This window comes from Salmo salar, chromosome ssa15, assembly GCF_905237065.1.
Source record: "Salmo salar chromosome ssa15, Ssal_v3.1, whole genome shotgun sequence".
NCBI classification, from domain to species: Eukaryota; Metazoa; Chordata; class Actinopteri; order Salmoniformes; family Salmonidae; genus Salmo; species Salmo salar.
Window position 1 is genome coordinate 73975939 of NC_059456.1, and position 14357 is coordinate 73990295.

General features: G+C 42.7%; 1 protein-coding gene across 2 annotated transcripts in view; it reads right to left on the minus strand.

Moving 5' to 3' along the window:
• The window catches only part of LOC100380856 (thymocyte selection-associated high mobility group box protein TOX), a 136773-nt gene extending 122715 nt beyond the window's left edge, over positions 1-14058 (minus strand). The window contains exon 1 of one of the 2 annotated variants that reach the window (XM_014146042.2): positions 13481-14058. In XM_014146042.2, coding sequence (XP_014001517.1) covers positions 13481-13570 — 90 coding nt within the window. In that variant the 5' untranslated portion in view covers positions 13571-14058. The remainder of the gene's footprint in view (positions 1-13480) is intronic. The other variant, XM_014146043.2, reaches the window with a different exon arrangement.
• Between the last annotated feature and the right edge of the window lie 299 nt (positions 14059-14357).

The window sequence follows — 14357 nt, forward strand, 5'->3', positions numbered from 1 at the left end:
CATGTTTTCAGAGATGTGATTCGGCTTGAGGATGGATATTCAAGGGGCATACTGCAGCCAGCAAATCTTCCCGGGACCTTTTTTTTGTCAAATCACCTCACCGTTAAGCCAATCATATTCTCATCTCTCCTCCCAAAATACATCATAGGTTTAACCAGGGATCACAATGTCTAATTGGAAGTGTGCAACAAAAACCTAAAACAGCACCTGTGTGGCTCAGTTGGTAGAGCATGGCGTTTACAATGTCGAGACAATGGGTTTGACTCCCGCTGGGGCCACCCATATGAACATTTATACACGCACTGTTGGAAGTCGCTTTAAATAAAAGTGTCTGCTAATGGCATATTATCTTGTCATGGAAATGAGCAATCATGAGACTCTTTTGCCTCCTTTCCATCTCTGAAAGGGTATGTGTCAAAATCCCTGAGGATCTCGGCAGCAGAGCCCACCTAAAACGATTAGCTACTGATAGATCAGATATAGATATGGCCTACATTAGAGAGGTTGATGCAACTCTAAATGAGACAGCCAGTTTGACGACGGTTTGAGGATCAGAAACTGACCCGGAGCCCCTTGTTAACATGAGATCAGACGGTCCCAATGGTCTCTGTCTCATTTGTAATGCCAGTGAAGGCAGTTAATGTTACATGTGGGATGATTGTAATCTCGCCTTGTGAGGGACCTCTCAACCAGAAGCATAGGCCACCTTTAAACATTTCAAATAAATACCTGAGATTCATGGGACCGAAGACATATTTTGGAGCATTCCAATGTAGCCTATTATAGCCAGCTTGATGCGTTATTTTTTTCCTGAGATACTGGCCGTGTCCTAATACCCATAATTGCATCCTAAATAGTAGGCCACTGGAGTATGCGGGAAAAAATTATGTTTAATAGACATTTCAAACATCAAGTATACTTTAAATGCCCGGATGTCACACTCACTTTGGCTTTGACAACAGCTGATCAATTAGATATGGGGATGCACTACAGAAATCAATTTATAGTGGGAAACAACGCAATTGTGCATGACACATTCTCAGTATGTGAAAATAGAAGTATGTGCATCTTTGAAAATCGACTATGCTTTAGATGCCAGGATATTATACTAATTTCGGTTTTTCATCTAGTAGAATTCGCTGCACACTTTTCAGGAATTTCACAGCCACAATACATTGGAAAAGGGAGGGCTGTGCGTTTTGATAGATAGCTTCACGTAAACAACAAAACAACTTGGAGGATGGCGAATAGCGAACTATTTCATCCTAACGTTAGATCATTGAAAACAGATCTGCAGCCTGCTGCCTGCCGTGCATTTAGCTGGCTACGTGCTTTAGTAGGAATAAAAGTTATAACTGTTTGAACAGTAATGTTAGCTATAGGGTTACTTGCTTGTTGTTTAGCGATAGCTTCATATTTGATATTAACCGAGTTAGCGAGCTACTTGTTGTAAATACCAGTGTCACGGTGCTGATAAGAGACGGACCAAGGCGCAGCGTTTCTTGAGTTCCACATATTTATTTAAAGTGAAACTTCTTCAAGTGAAACTTCTTCAACCAAAACAATAAACAAGCAACACAACGTGGTGTAACAAGAACCACCACAAACAAACAATACAAAACATCAACATAGAAATACTGAACTAGAACACCCCCTAGTCACGCCTACTACACCATAGAGAACCATGGGCTCTCTATGGTCAGGGCGTGACAACCAGGGCTTGTGTTCAAACTGTTACAAGGTCTGATGACAATACCAGGCATTTAATTCAGTAGTGAAAACAGCAGGAGAAATGCCACAAAAAAAGGGTTTGAGTAAGTCATGTGGACATAGTTAGTCCTCTTGCTACTGCATTATGCATTGCCACTAGCTATGTTATAGCTAACGTTAATAACGCGGCAGCCTGCATTCATATTTTCCACAGTGGTGCTGGTCATAGCTCGAAAACTCTAGGTAGCATTCGGCCTTCTCCCTAAAGTTCACAGCCATTAGCTTTGCCCACGACTGCCTCATGTGAACTACAATCCCGACTCTGAGTTTTAACGTTTAAAAAACGTCAATATTCATTGTTTGCTATCTGGCTTTTGAAACATATGGCCTTTATCTTTCATCAGCGAGAAAGAAGATACACTTACTGTTGCAGTTTTGAACAGATCCATACAGCTATGGGTGTCTCCGTCCAACGAAACTACACTTCCACTACACTTCCTGAGTTACCCTTACACACAGGTGTTCGGAGCATGCTAGATAGCTAATTAGCACATGTGGCCGCCTCATCTTCCATCTGTTTTCCGTAAACAAGCGCTACCACAAGCGATGTGGAAATCTTAGCAAAACTCCACCCTACAGAAGACGCCTTCGTCCAATGACTCTTATGTGTAATGTAATGGAGCCGAGAGTCATGATCAAGAGCTAGCTAGTCCCAACACTTCTCTAATCTCCTAGTTCTCCTGATTTGTCACTAGTTTATCTGTGTTGTTTCATTGCACATAAGCTGTTATGGTGAAAGTAATGGTAAAATGCTTTCGTTACTGTTTCACCTTCCAATTTGACAAATGATGTGGCAGTCTAGCTATGTTTTGGTTAATGTTGTACTTCATCTTATGACTGTTAAGGATATATGTGAAGGAGTGTGAGCTGGAGGGGCAGCTGACACCTGCATGGGTGAAAAATAAGTGGGAGAACCTCAGTCGAAAGTGTTCCACAGGGATGCTGGCCCATGTTGACGCTAATGCTTCCCACAGATGTGTCAAGTTGGCTGGATGTCATTTGGGTGGTGGACCATTCTTGACACACACGGGAAACTGTTGAGTGTGAAAAACTCAGCAGCTTTGCAGTTCTTGACACAGTCAAACCAGTGCGCCTGGCACCTACTACCATACCCCGTTCAATGGCATTTAAATCTTTTGTCTTTCACATTCACCCTCTGAATGGCACACATACACATTTCACATCTCAATTGTCTCAAGGCCTAAAAATCCTTCTTTAACCTGTCTTCTCCCCTTCATCTACAATAATTGAAGTGGATTTAACAAGTGACATCAATAAGGGATTATAGCATTGACCTGGTCAGTCTATGCCATAGAAAGAGCAGGTGTTCCTAATGTTTTGTACACTCAGTATTATGTGTTAGAAAGATGCAAGTGTATTCCAGAGAAATGTACTGTAATTGGCATAATACCTTTTACAGGCCTTTACATGTAGTATGTTTGATGACAGAGAGCTATTCTTTTGCATATTTTTCAGGAGTTGGAAGCTCCCCCCACCGGAGTCAGCACGGAGGGAGGGGAGGTCACAGCCGCACACTGGAAGTGGTCCTTTTTTAAAACCCAAAGTGGATTTCTGTTTTCTCATTGAAAAGTGTTTCTTGTGTGTAATTAAATCCTTTATTTGATACCGGTACATCTACTGTTGTTGTGTTCCATTTCAACATTTCAACATTCAAAAATGCACTCGCACATCTTGTTGCAAGTGCATAACAATTAAATACGTTAAAAGAAAAAAGAAACCTGCACAGTGCTCTTGCTAACATCACTTTTTTATTGAAGCTTACGTGTCGGCCTCTTGGCCTTTGTTAGAGCTTTTTGCTTGAATAAACTATATTTGGTATAATAATAATTGATTACATTTCTATAGCGCTCATAATCTCAAGCACATCAAAAGCAAAAAACTAACAACCAATACATCATGAGTAGCTTAGCAATAGTTGGCTAGGTCAACCATACATCATGAGTAGCCTAGCTATAGTGGGCTAGGTCAACCAATACATCATGAGTAGCCTAGCTATAGTTGGCTAGGTCAACCAATACATCATGAGTAGCCTAGCTATACTTGGCTAGGTCAACCAATACATCATGAGTAGCCTAGCTATACTTGGCTAGGTCAACCAATACATCATGAGTAGCCTAGCTGTAGTTGGCTAGGTCAACCAATACATCATGAGTAGCCTAGCTATTGCTGGCTAGGTCAACCATACATCATGAGTAGCCTAGCTATAGTTGGCTAGGTCAACCATACATCATGAGTAGCCTAGCTATAGTTGGCTAGGTCAACCAATACATCATGAGTAGCCTAGCTATACTTGGCTAGGTCAACCAATACATCATGAGTAGCCTAGCTATAGTTGGCTAGGTCAACCAATACATCATGAGTAGCCTAGCTATACTTGGCTAGGTCAACCAATACATCATGAGTAGCCTAGCTATACTTGGCTAGGTCAACCAATACATCATGAGTAGCCTAGCTATAGTTGGCTAGGTCAACCAATACATCATGAGTAGCCTAGCTATACTTGGCTAGGACAATCAATACATCATGAGTAGCCTAGCTATAGTTGGCTAGGTCAACCAATACATCATGAGTAGCCTAGCTATAGTTGGCTAGGTCAACCATACAGCCTCCAAAGATGGAGATGAAGTGTCAGAGGTCAGTTCGAGAACTGAAGCAGTGGTGTGTAAAAAGATGCGTCTCTAAAACCATTTTACTATTCATCTCATAGTGAGACATCATGATTGGGACTCATCAAAGATACGGGCAATATAGACAAATAGCCCATGGCCTATTTCGATCCAACATGCTAATTCATCTGACGGGATAGCCTCTCAGAACGAGAGTAGTAGCCTACCTACCGTACAAAGTGATTGAAAATGATCCAAGAAGGTATGGATTACAGCGGCCCAGAGAGGGTCTCAGACCCCCTGAATGAGACATGAGCCCCCCTAAATGAACGAGACGATAACTAACTGAATAGACCCAGAAAAATGCTATAACTAAACAAAACGTTTTTATAATTTCTGTTGACGGAAACGAGACGAGACTAAATGTTCTCTGTGACTAAAATCTTACTAGTAAGTGGATTTGACAAGAGTTTTTGGAGACATTGAGAGCTTTTCAGTGTTATTTGTTTGGTCTAATCAAATGCATGCATGACATTAGGAGAATTGTAAGGCTTTCTCATTAAATTGTTGCAATGCAGTGGAAAATATATACCATGCCCATGTCATTCACAAGTCACCTCTCTGCCAGGCAACCGTTCTCCAATCTGGCAGCAACAAATCAATCATGTGAGTAAGGCATGGCTACTCTCCCGGTGGTACAAGCTCCTGGTAGAAAAAAGAGCGACATTTGGAGTCACTTTATGTATCAGGTCGATTCAAACAAGACCGAATGCAATGATTTCCACGGGAGAAGACAGCGTTTGTACCCACAAGTTGACAGGGAAAAATACTACCAACCTCAAAAGACATCTGAAAGCACATCATTCCAATATATACGCTCAGGTAATAACAGATTGATAATGCTAGCTAGTTAGCTTGCTGTAACCACTACTTATGACAGAACTTTGATTACAACATAGCTACAGTATGTCAAGGGACAGGGTTCCAGACTGCGACCATTTAGTCGCATTTTGCGACCCTTTGACTTGGCTGTGTAAGTTACATTTTTAATTGGTCGCATCAGCGCGAGCTGAACATTCATTACATGGTCACCTCACTCAAAAGTTTCAAAACTTCTTATTATTTTGCTGCTAAAAGCATGATTTAGTCAAACAATAAACTGCATTATCCTCATGATTCCTGTAATGAAAGTGCTTCCTGTAGCCCCTTTGCCTGTTTCTCTGGGGCCTGCTTCTGTGATGAGCGAGCCACTTGATGTGCACTCTGGGAGAGGGAAAAAAGGCATCTGTTGTATAACATTTCAAAATCCAATTGTGGGAAATACATAGCTTTGGAAGAAACTACTTTAATAATTGTATTGTTCATCTCTTAATATTGAGCTCAATAGCAACTATTTTACAATGAAGATATTTGATATGGCTTTAAGATACAAAGCCCACAAAATGACGCAATTGCGCATTGGCCATTGTGAGTGCACATACTGTCAGGTAGCAGTCTACAACGGCAAAGTTTTTTTAGGACATTGATACATGACTACTAGCAGTGGCTATTATGTGTAGTGTCAGCGATATAGCTAATGCGTTTTGAGTTTTCACTTCCTCATGTGGTGAATTAGCCCCAAAAGAAATGTTTCTATGATATTAGTGCATATAAAGATGTAGGCAAATTCATCTAAAATAAAATTGTTTTGCAAAAAGGGTCAATGCAGATAGTCCAGGTAGCTATTTGGTTAACTATTTAACTGCCTACTTAGCAGTCTTATGGCTTGGAGGTAGAAGCTGTTCAGGGTCCTGTTGGTTCCAGACTTGGTGCATCTGTACCACTTGCTGTGCGGTAGCAGAGATAACAGTCTATGACTTGGGTGGCTGGAGTTTTTTGGGCCTTCCTCTGACACCGCCTGGTACAGAGATCCTGGATGGCAGGGAGCTTGGCCCCAGTGATGCACTGGGCCATACGCACTCCCATCTGTAGCGCCTTGCGGTCGGATGCCAACCAGTTGCCATACCAAGCGGTGATGCAGCCATTCAAGATTAGGGCTGTGGCGGTCATGACATTTTGTCAGCCGGTGATTGTCAAGCAAATAACTGCCGGTCTCACAGTAATTGACCGTTAATCTCCTAGCTTCCATGCATAGCCTACAAGCCACTGATGCAGACTCTGAGTTGTCCTTATTTTAGGCCCTGATATGGCTGTGCCATATGGCTGTGGGCTACACTAGTTAATTTAGCAGACAAGATTTGCTTAGAATTACGTGGCATTATTTTATTATTTTAGAGTATGAAGAATACAATTGAATTTAGCTGAATAAAATAGAAAGGATGTGCACATGCGGCTATTCTGTGTTGAGCGGAAGAAACAGGTCCTCCTATATTCTTAGTATTTATGCAACTTTAATTGTGATACAAACGTTGGGTTATGTTCTGATTTTAATAGATTCTAAGGCTGCAGGATGCGACACTAATGATGATTTGAAAAAAGTGTTGCATGAAAGGCATGAGCTCTGATTTGTTTCTTTTGCAGGCTGCACACAATTCATCAGTCTCTCATTCACAATTTTTTATTTATTTCACCTTTATTTAACCAGGTAGGCAAGTTGAGAACAAGTTCTCATTTACAATTGCGACCTGGCCAAGATAAAGCAAAGCAGTTCGACAACATACAAAAACACAGAGTTACACATGGAGTAAAGCAACATACGATCAATGATACAGTAGAAAAAAATAAGACTATATACAATGTGAGCAAATGATGTGAGATAAGGGAGGTGAAGGCAAAAAAGGCCATGGTGGCAGAGTAAATAAAGTATAGCAAGTAAAACACTGGAATGGTAGATTTGTTATTTGAAGAAAGTTCAAAGTTAAAATATAAATAATATGGTGCAAAGGAGCAAAATAAATAAAATAAATAAATAAAGTAGGGGAAGAGGTAGTAGTTCGGGCTAAATTATAGATGGGCTATGTACAGGTGTAGTGATCTAGGAGCTGCTCTGATAGCTGGTGCTTAAAGCTAGTGAGGGAGATAAGTGTTTCCAGTTTCAGAGATTTTTGTAGTTCGTTCCAGTCACTGGCAGCAGAGAACTGGAAGGAGAGACGACCAAAGGAGGAGTTGGCTTTAGGGGTGACCAGAGAGATATACCTGCTGGAGCACGTGCTACAGGTGGGTGCTGCTATGGTGACCAGTGAGCGGAGATAAGGGGGGACTTTACCTAGCAGGGTCTTGTAGATGACCTGGAGCCAATGTATTTGGCGACGATTATGAAGCGAAGGCCAGCCAACGAGAGCGTACAGGTCGCAGTGCTGGGTAGTATATGGGGCTTTGGTGACAAAACGGATGGCACTGTGATAGACTGTATCCAGCTTGTTGAGTAGGGTATTGGAGGCTATTTTGTAAATGACATCGCCGAAGTCGAGGATTGGTAGGATGGTCAGTTTTACGAGGGTAAGTTTGGCAGCATGAGTGAAGGATGCTTTGTTGCGAAATAGGAAGCCAATTCTAGATTTAACTTTGGATTGGAGATGATTGATGTGAGTCTGGAAGGAGAGTTTACAGTCTAACCAGACACGTAGGTATTTGTAGTTGTCCACAAATTCTAAGTCAGAACCGTCCAGAGAAGTGATGCTGGACAGGCGGGCAGGTGCAGGCAGCGATCGGTTGAAGAGCATGCATTTAGTTTTACTTGTTTAGGAGCAGTTGGAGACCACGGAAGGAGAGTTGTATGGCATTGAAGCTCGTCTGGAGGGTGGTTAACACAGTGTCCAAAGAAGGGCCAGAAGTATACAGAATGGTGTCGTCTGCGTAGAGGTGGATCAGAGATTCACCAGCAGCAAGAGCGACATCATTGATGTATACAGAGAAAAGAGTTGGCCCAAGAATTGAACCTTGTGGTACCCCCATAGAGACTGCCAGAGGTCCGGACAGCAGGCCCTCCGATTTGACACATTGAACTCTATCAGAGAAGTAGTTGGTGAACCAGGCGACGCAATCGTTTGAGAAACCAAGGCTACTGAGTCTGCCGATGAGGATGTGGTGATTAACAGAGTCAAAAGCTTTGGCCAGGTCAATGAATATGGCAGCACAGTATTGTTTCTTATCAATGGCGGTTACGATGTCGTTTAGGACCTTGAGCGTGGCTGAGGTGCACCCATGACCAGCTCTGAAACCAGATTGCATAGCGGAGAGGGTGCGGTGGGATTCGAAATGGTCGGTAATCTGTTTGTTGACTTGGCTTTTGAAGACCTTAGAAAGGCAGGGTAGGATGGATATAGGTCTGTAGCAATTTGGGTCAAGAGTGTCACCTCCTTTGAAGAGGGGGATGACAGCAGCTGCTTTCCAATCTATGGGAATCTCAGACGACACGAAAGAGAGGTTGAACAGGCTAGTAATAGGGGTTGCAATAATTTCGGCAGATAATTTTAAAAAGAAAGGGTCCAGATTGTCAAGCCCAGCTGATTTGTAGGGGTCCAGATTTTGCAGCTCTTTCAGAACATTAGCTGAATGGATTTGGGAGAAGGAGAAATGGGGGAGGCTTGGGCGAGTAGCTGTGGGGGGTGCAGTGCTGTTGAATGCAGTAGGTGTAGTTAGGTGGAAAGCATGGCCAGCTGTAGAAAAATGCTTATTGAAATTCTCAATTATAGTGGGCTTATCGGTAGTGACAGAGTTTCCTATCCTCATTGCAGTGGGCGGCTGGGAGGAGGTGTTCTTATTAGGGTGGTCTATAGCAGGCGGCAACGGTGAGAGACTTGTTTTTAGAGAGGTGGATTTTTAAAAGTAGAAGTTCAAATTGTTTGGGTACAGACATGGATAGCAGGACAGAACTCTGCAGGCTATGTCTGCAGTAGATTGCAACACCGCCCCCTTTGGTCGTTCTATCTTGTCTGAAAACGTTGTAGTTAGGGATGAAGATTTCAGAGTTTTTGGTGGACTTCCTAAGCCAAGATTCAGACACAGCTAGGACATCCGGGTTGGCAGAGTGTGCTAAAGCAGTGAATAAAGCAAACTTAGGGAGGAGGCTTCTAATGTTAACATGCATGAAACCAAGGCTATTACGGTTACAGAAGTCATCAAAAGAGAGCGCCTGGGGAGTAGGAGTGGAGCAGAGAAGAATGAGTATGAGGGTACGACTAAAAGCTATAAGAATTGGTCGTCTGTGACGTCCAGAATAGAGAGAAAAAGGAGCATGTTTCTGGGGGCGATAAAATAGCTTCAAGGTATAATGTACAGACAAAGGTATGGTGGGATGTGAATACAGAGGAGGTAAACCTAGGCATTTAGTGATGATGAGAGAGATATTGTCTCTAGAAACATCATTGAAACCAGAAGATGTCATAGCATGTGTGGGTGGAGGAACTGAGAGGTTGGATAAGGTATAATGAGCAGGGCTAGAGGCTCTACAGTGAAATAAGCCAATAAACACTAACCAGAACAGCAATGGACAAGGCATATTGACATTAAGGAGAGGCATGCTTAGCCGAGTGATCAAAGGGTCCAGTGAGATTCAGACAGCTAGCCGGGCCATAGGTAGCAAGCTGGTGGAAGATGGAGGGAGGTCTGTTTTTAGCCACCTCGTGCGTTTCCATCTGTGGATTAGTGGGGTTCCGTGTGGAAGGGGGGACCAGTCCAAGTTGGCAAAATAGTTAGTTATAGTGGCCCAAGAAAAGTGTCCGATAGACCTATTCAGATCGCAGCCGATAAGACAGCTAACGATTAGCGGGCCGCAGAATGGGCGATCAGGTTACGTCGCGATGGAGGGGCCAGTTGGATAACTCCCTCGGGCAGATAACGTTGGTGGTCCAGTCGTGAAGACCAGATGGGGCTCCGCATCGGCAGTAAACCGGGTCCGGATAGGTGATTGTAGCCCAGGAGACACTTCAGCTGGCTAGCTCAGGAATAGCCCAGGAGTGGCTGACGGAACTCTTCAGCTGGCTAGCTCCGGATTAATGTGTGTTAATTCCGGGACCGACGTTGCCAATAGTCACTCAGGTAGCAGCTAGTTAGCGGCAAGATCCAGGTGTAAATGTCCAGAGCATGCGGTAGAAATCCGGGGAAAGGAGAGAGAATAGGACCGGTATGCTCTGGTCTGAGTCGCACTGTACAAAGACTGGCGATAGCTTTTCGAGCTAATGGATATCTGATGACCGCTAACCATGGCTAGCTGAACTCCAACGTTAGCCAGTGAAAATGGCTAGCTTCTGTTGTGGATTTCAGATTTGAGGTAAATAATACTTTATTTTTTAAATTGGTGAGACGGGTTGCAGGAGAGTGCTTTGAGGTTGAGTTTTTAGAAGAAAAAATGTAAAAAGATATGCGAAGAAAAAAATATGTAAATATATATATACATGGGACACGACAAGAGGAGGGTAAAGGACGTCTGAACTGCTACGCCATCTTGGATCAAAAAAGCGAATGTAGGACGCTTGATAGGCTACTAATGACCATCAGCCGCATCAGAGCTTGGATAAGCCTAGTTACCGTGACCGTGAATTAGACTACGGTCATGACTCGTGTCCACCAGTGTGGCGGTAATACGGTCACCGTAACAGCCCTAGTCAAGATGCTATCAATTGTACAGCTGTAGAACTTTTTGAGGATCTGAGGACCCATGCCAATTATTTTCAGCCTCTTTTTTCACGATTGTGTTGATGTGTGTGGACCATGTTAATTCCTTAGTGATGTGGACACCGTGGAAGTTGAAGCTCTCGGCCCGCTCCACTACAGCCCTGTCGATGTTGTTGGGGACGGGCTCGGGCCTCCGTTTCTGTAGTCCACCATCAGCTCCATTGTCTTGCTGATGTTGAGGTAGAGGTTGTTGTCCTGACACCACACTGCCAGGTCACTGACCTCCCTATAGGCTGTCTCATCGTCATCGGGGATCAGGCCTACCACGGTTGTGTCGTCAGCAAACTTAATGATGGTGTTGGAATCGTGCGCAGCCACGCAGTCGTGGGTGAACAGGGAGTACAGGAGGGGATTAAGCACGCAGCCCTGAGGGGCCCCCGTGTTGAGGGTCAGTGTGGCGGATGTGTTGTTGCCTACCCTCACCACCTGGGGGTGGCCCCTCAGGAAGTTCAGGATCCAGTTGCAGAGGGAGGTGTTTAGTCCTAGCCCTGAGCTTAGTGTTGAGCTTGGAGGGCACTATGGTGTTGCGCACTGAGCTGTAGTCAATTAACAGCATTCTCAGATAGGTGTTAGTCTTGTCCAGGTGGCAGAGGGCAGTGCAGAGTGCAATAGAGATTATTTATTGAAGAACAAAATTCTGAAAATTCTGGAGCCCTATTTTAACAGTAAAATATAACAACAATACCCTATCGTCAACTCACAATTCATGATAATCACTGGATTAAGTTGCACATCAACATCTTTAATCATGCATTCCTGCTTAGACATGTTAGATGAAACAACTTATTTATTGAATAGCCTACCATCTCAGTAGTCTATTACACAGTCTAAAGCAAAAAATAATATTTTGCGTGACACGGAGGAAAAAAATTGGTGTGACCAAATCATGGGCTGGTGCCATGCACCAACTGAAAAAGTTAGTAGCACCAGTGCCACCAGGGGAAAATGTTAGTCTGGAGCCCTGTCAACGGTGTGATTTAAAAAGAAATCTGCTGCAGAGTAATGTGTTCTTCTGCCAATTTGGCTGTTAGGAAGAGAATCATGCGCTAGGATGTTAGGCCAACAAACATGTCAGTAGGACAAGGCTATGTATGTTTGTGCACATGGAAGTCAGTGATTTATGTTTATTATAGATTAATGAAGCAACACAAATGTGATTTAACTAAAATGAAAGGGCATTTAGTTGACTAAAATGGACCACTGTTTTTGTCATTTTGACAATAACTGGACTAAATCATTGTTCAAATGACATAATGCCACAAAGACTTAATGGTATTTAAGTCAAAATTACTAAGACTAGACTAAATCTAAAAAAGATTGCAAAAATGAAGACTGGCCAAAATGTAAGAAAGTCAAACTTTGGAGGGGTCTCTAAATAATGGTGATTTAACCATTATCCTATTTGTTTAAAATGTAAATCGTATGCCTACTGCTACAGTGGAAAGCTTATTCCAAATGAAACAACCCCACCTCTGTGTCATGGTTAAAAACATGTTTCCCCATGTGGCTGCACTCATCATCCCAAGACAGTCCTGTATTTCAGCCCCTTTTCAGGTGTCCCAACTGTTCTTTCTACAAAAAAAAGTCATTTTGTCAACAAGACACATCAATGAATTCAGGCTACAAGAAGGTAGACCCAATGACAATCGCCAAATGTCATAACAGTTAGGTGTTTCGTTACAGATGTCTCTTTCCATTCATTTAACGACGCGAGTGCACACCACTGTTTGGATGGAATTATTATTTTGGAGTGAACGAACATGCGCAGGTATCCTACTTTTTGAAGTGATATGTTTGACAATAAGACGAAACCATGACTGGCTGTGTTCATGCCAAATTAAAAGATAATAAAAAAATGTTTACCGTTAAATGACATGTCTTTACTATTAGGCCCATAAACATTGTATTGTACACGCAAGCGCATTCACACAGGAGGTCCAAAGAGAAAGAAACAGACCACCGAATGTAATTCGCACTCTGGTTATAAATGTTGGGTAACGTGAAAGTGCATTCATTCATCTGCAAGAGCAATGCATTATGATAACAGCGAGATAGTTTATCAAAAGTAACGTTAGCCTAGACCGATTCTAACAGCAATCATGAAGCCTATATAAATATATTGTAGCAGGTATCCAAATTGTGTTAAACATAGCCTAAAGCAAAATAGCTATATGTTCTAGACTAGAATAGTTATATTATATGCCGAAAATGTTGACTGAATAAGATATGTACTAGAGAAAAACGTGGTTTAGGCTATGTGGAGGTGTGGGTTGTTAGGGAACGAACACCATCTCAAAACATACTTTTTGTAGAAGGAAACAAATTAAGCTTAAACACCACATTCCATAGCCTACACGTGCATTGCGTAAATGTTGCAGACATGCTGAAGAAGCGGGGGCAGGTGAGAAAACGTGTAGACTTCAAACTCATGGTACTACCGCACGAGGAGGACTGCACTTTGTATTTACCTTGTTCGCGTGGTAATAGTCCAACGAGTTTAGACAACTTGGATCAGAACCCACACTTGACGGGTGCGTAGGATAAAATCTCACGTCCATGTCAGGGTCTGTGAGACTGACGGCATGAAATCAGTTTCAGTGTCTTTGACTTTGACTCTATTGTTTAGCCAGGAGAGAAAGAAAAGGGGGTTGAGGTTCTCAGTGCACTCGTCCCTCACATCCGTTCGCGGTCGAACTTCTGCACCAACTCGCGTCCCAGTGATGCACAGTCCTTTTTTCGCTAGACTACAAGATGCGTCCACTTTGGAGAGCCAAATACAGTTATCGCTAAACCGTAGAACAAAAATAACTGCAAATATCCAGATCGGTTATACTATTACGTACTCCAGAACTAATTAAATTAAATACCCCCTTGGTTTATGTAAAAAAAAAAAAGCGTAAGACACAAATAATGTTGCTTCTTTTTCCCCCGCTGTTCTCATACTCCATAGGCTTTGTCACGGAGGTGCATATTCATACATTGGTTCCAGGACAGAGAAGTGGTTGGACTGTTCTCCATATGCCATGCGACCTCTGCTGATAAACGGGAAAGGAGGGGAAAAGGGGGAGGGGATATTGGGGGCTGCCTTGACAACCGCTCTCCTTTCTCGATTCTGATTAGCTGGAAATGTAGTAGTGTGCACGGCTGTGCATGATCAAGAAAAGGGTTCCCTTGAAAATGATAATTTCCGTCAGCGGATTCTTCAGTACTGTACCTCATATATTTGTTATTATATTTATTATTACATGTATTAAAGTATAGCTAATTAAATTTACAATGTTTTTAGTAGGCTTTGCATCCTTTATGCAGATCTAAAGTATATGCTGCATACTACATACACTTTAG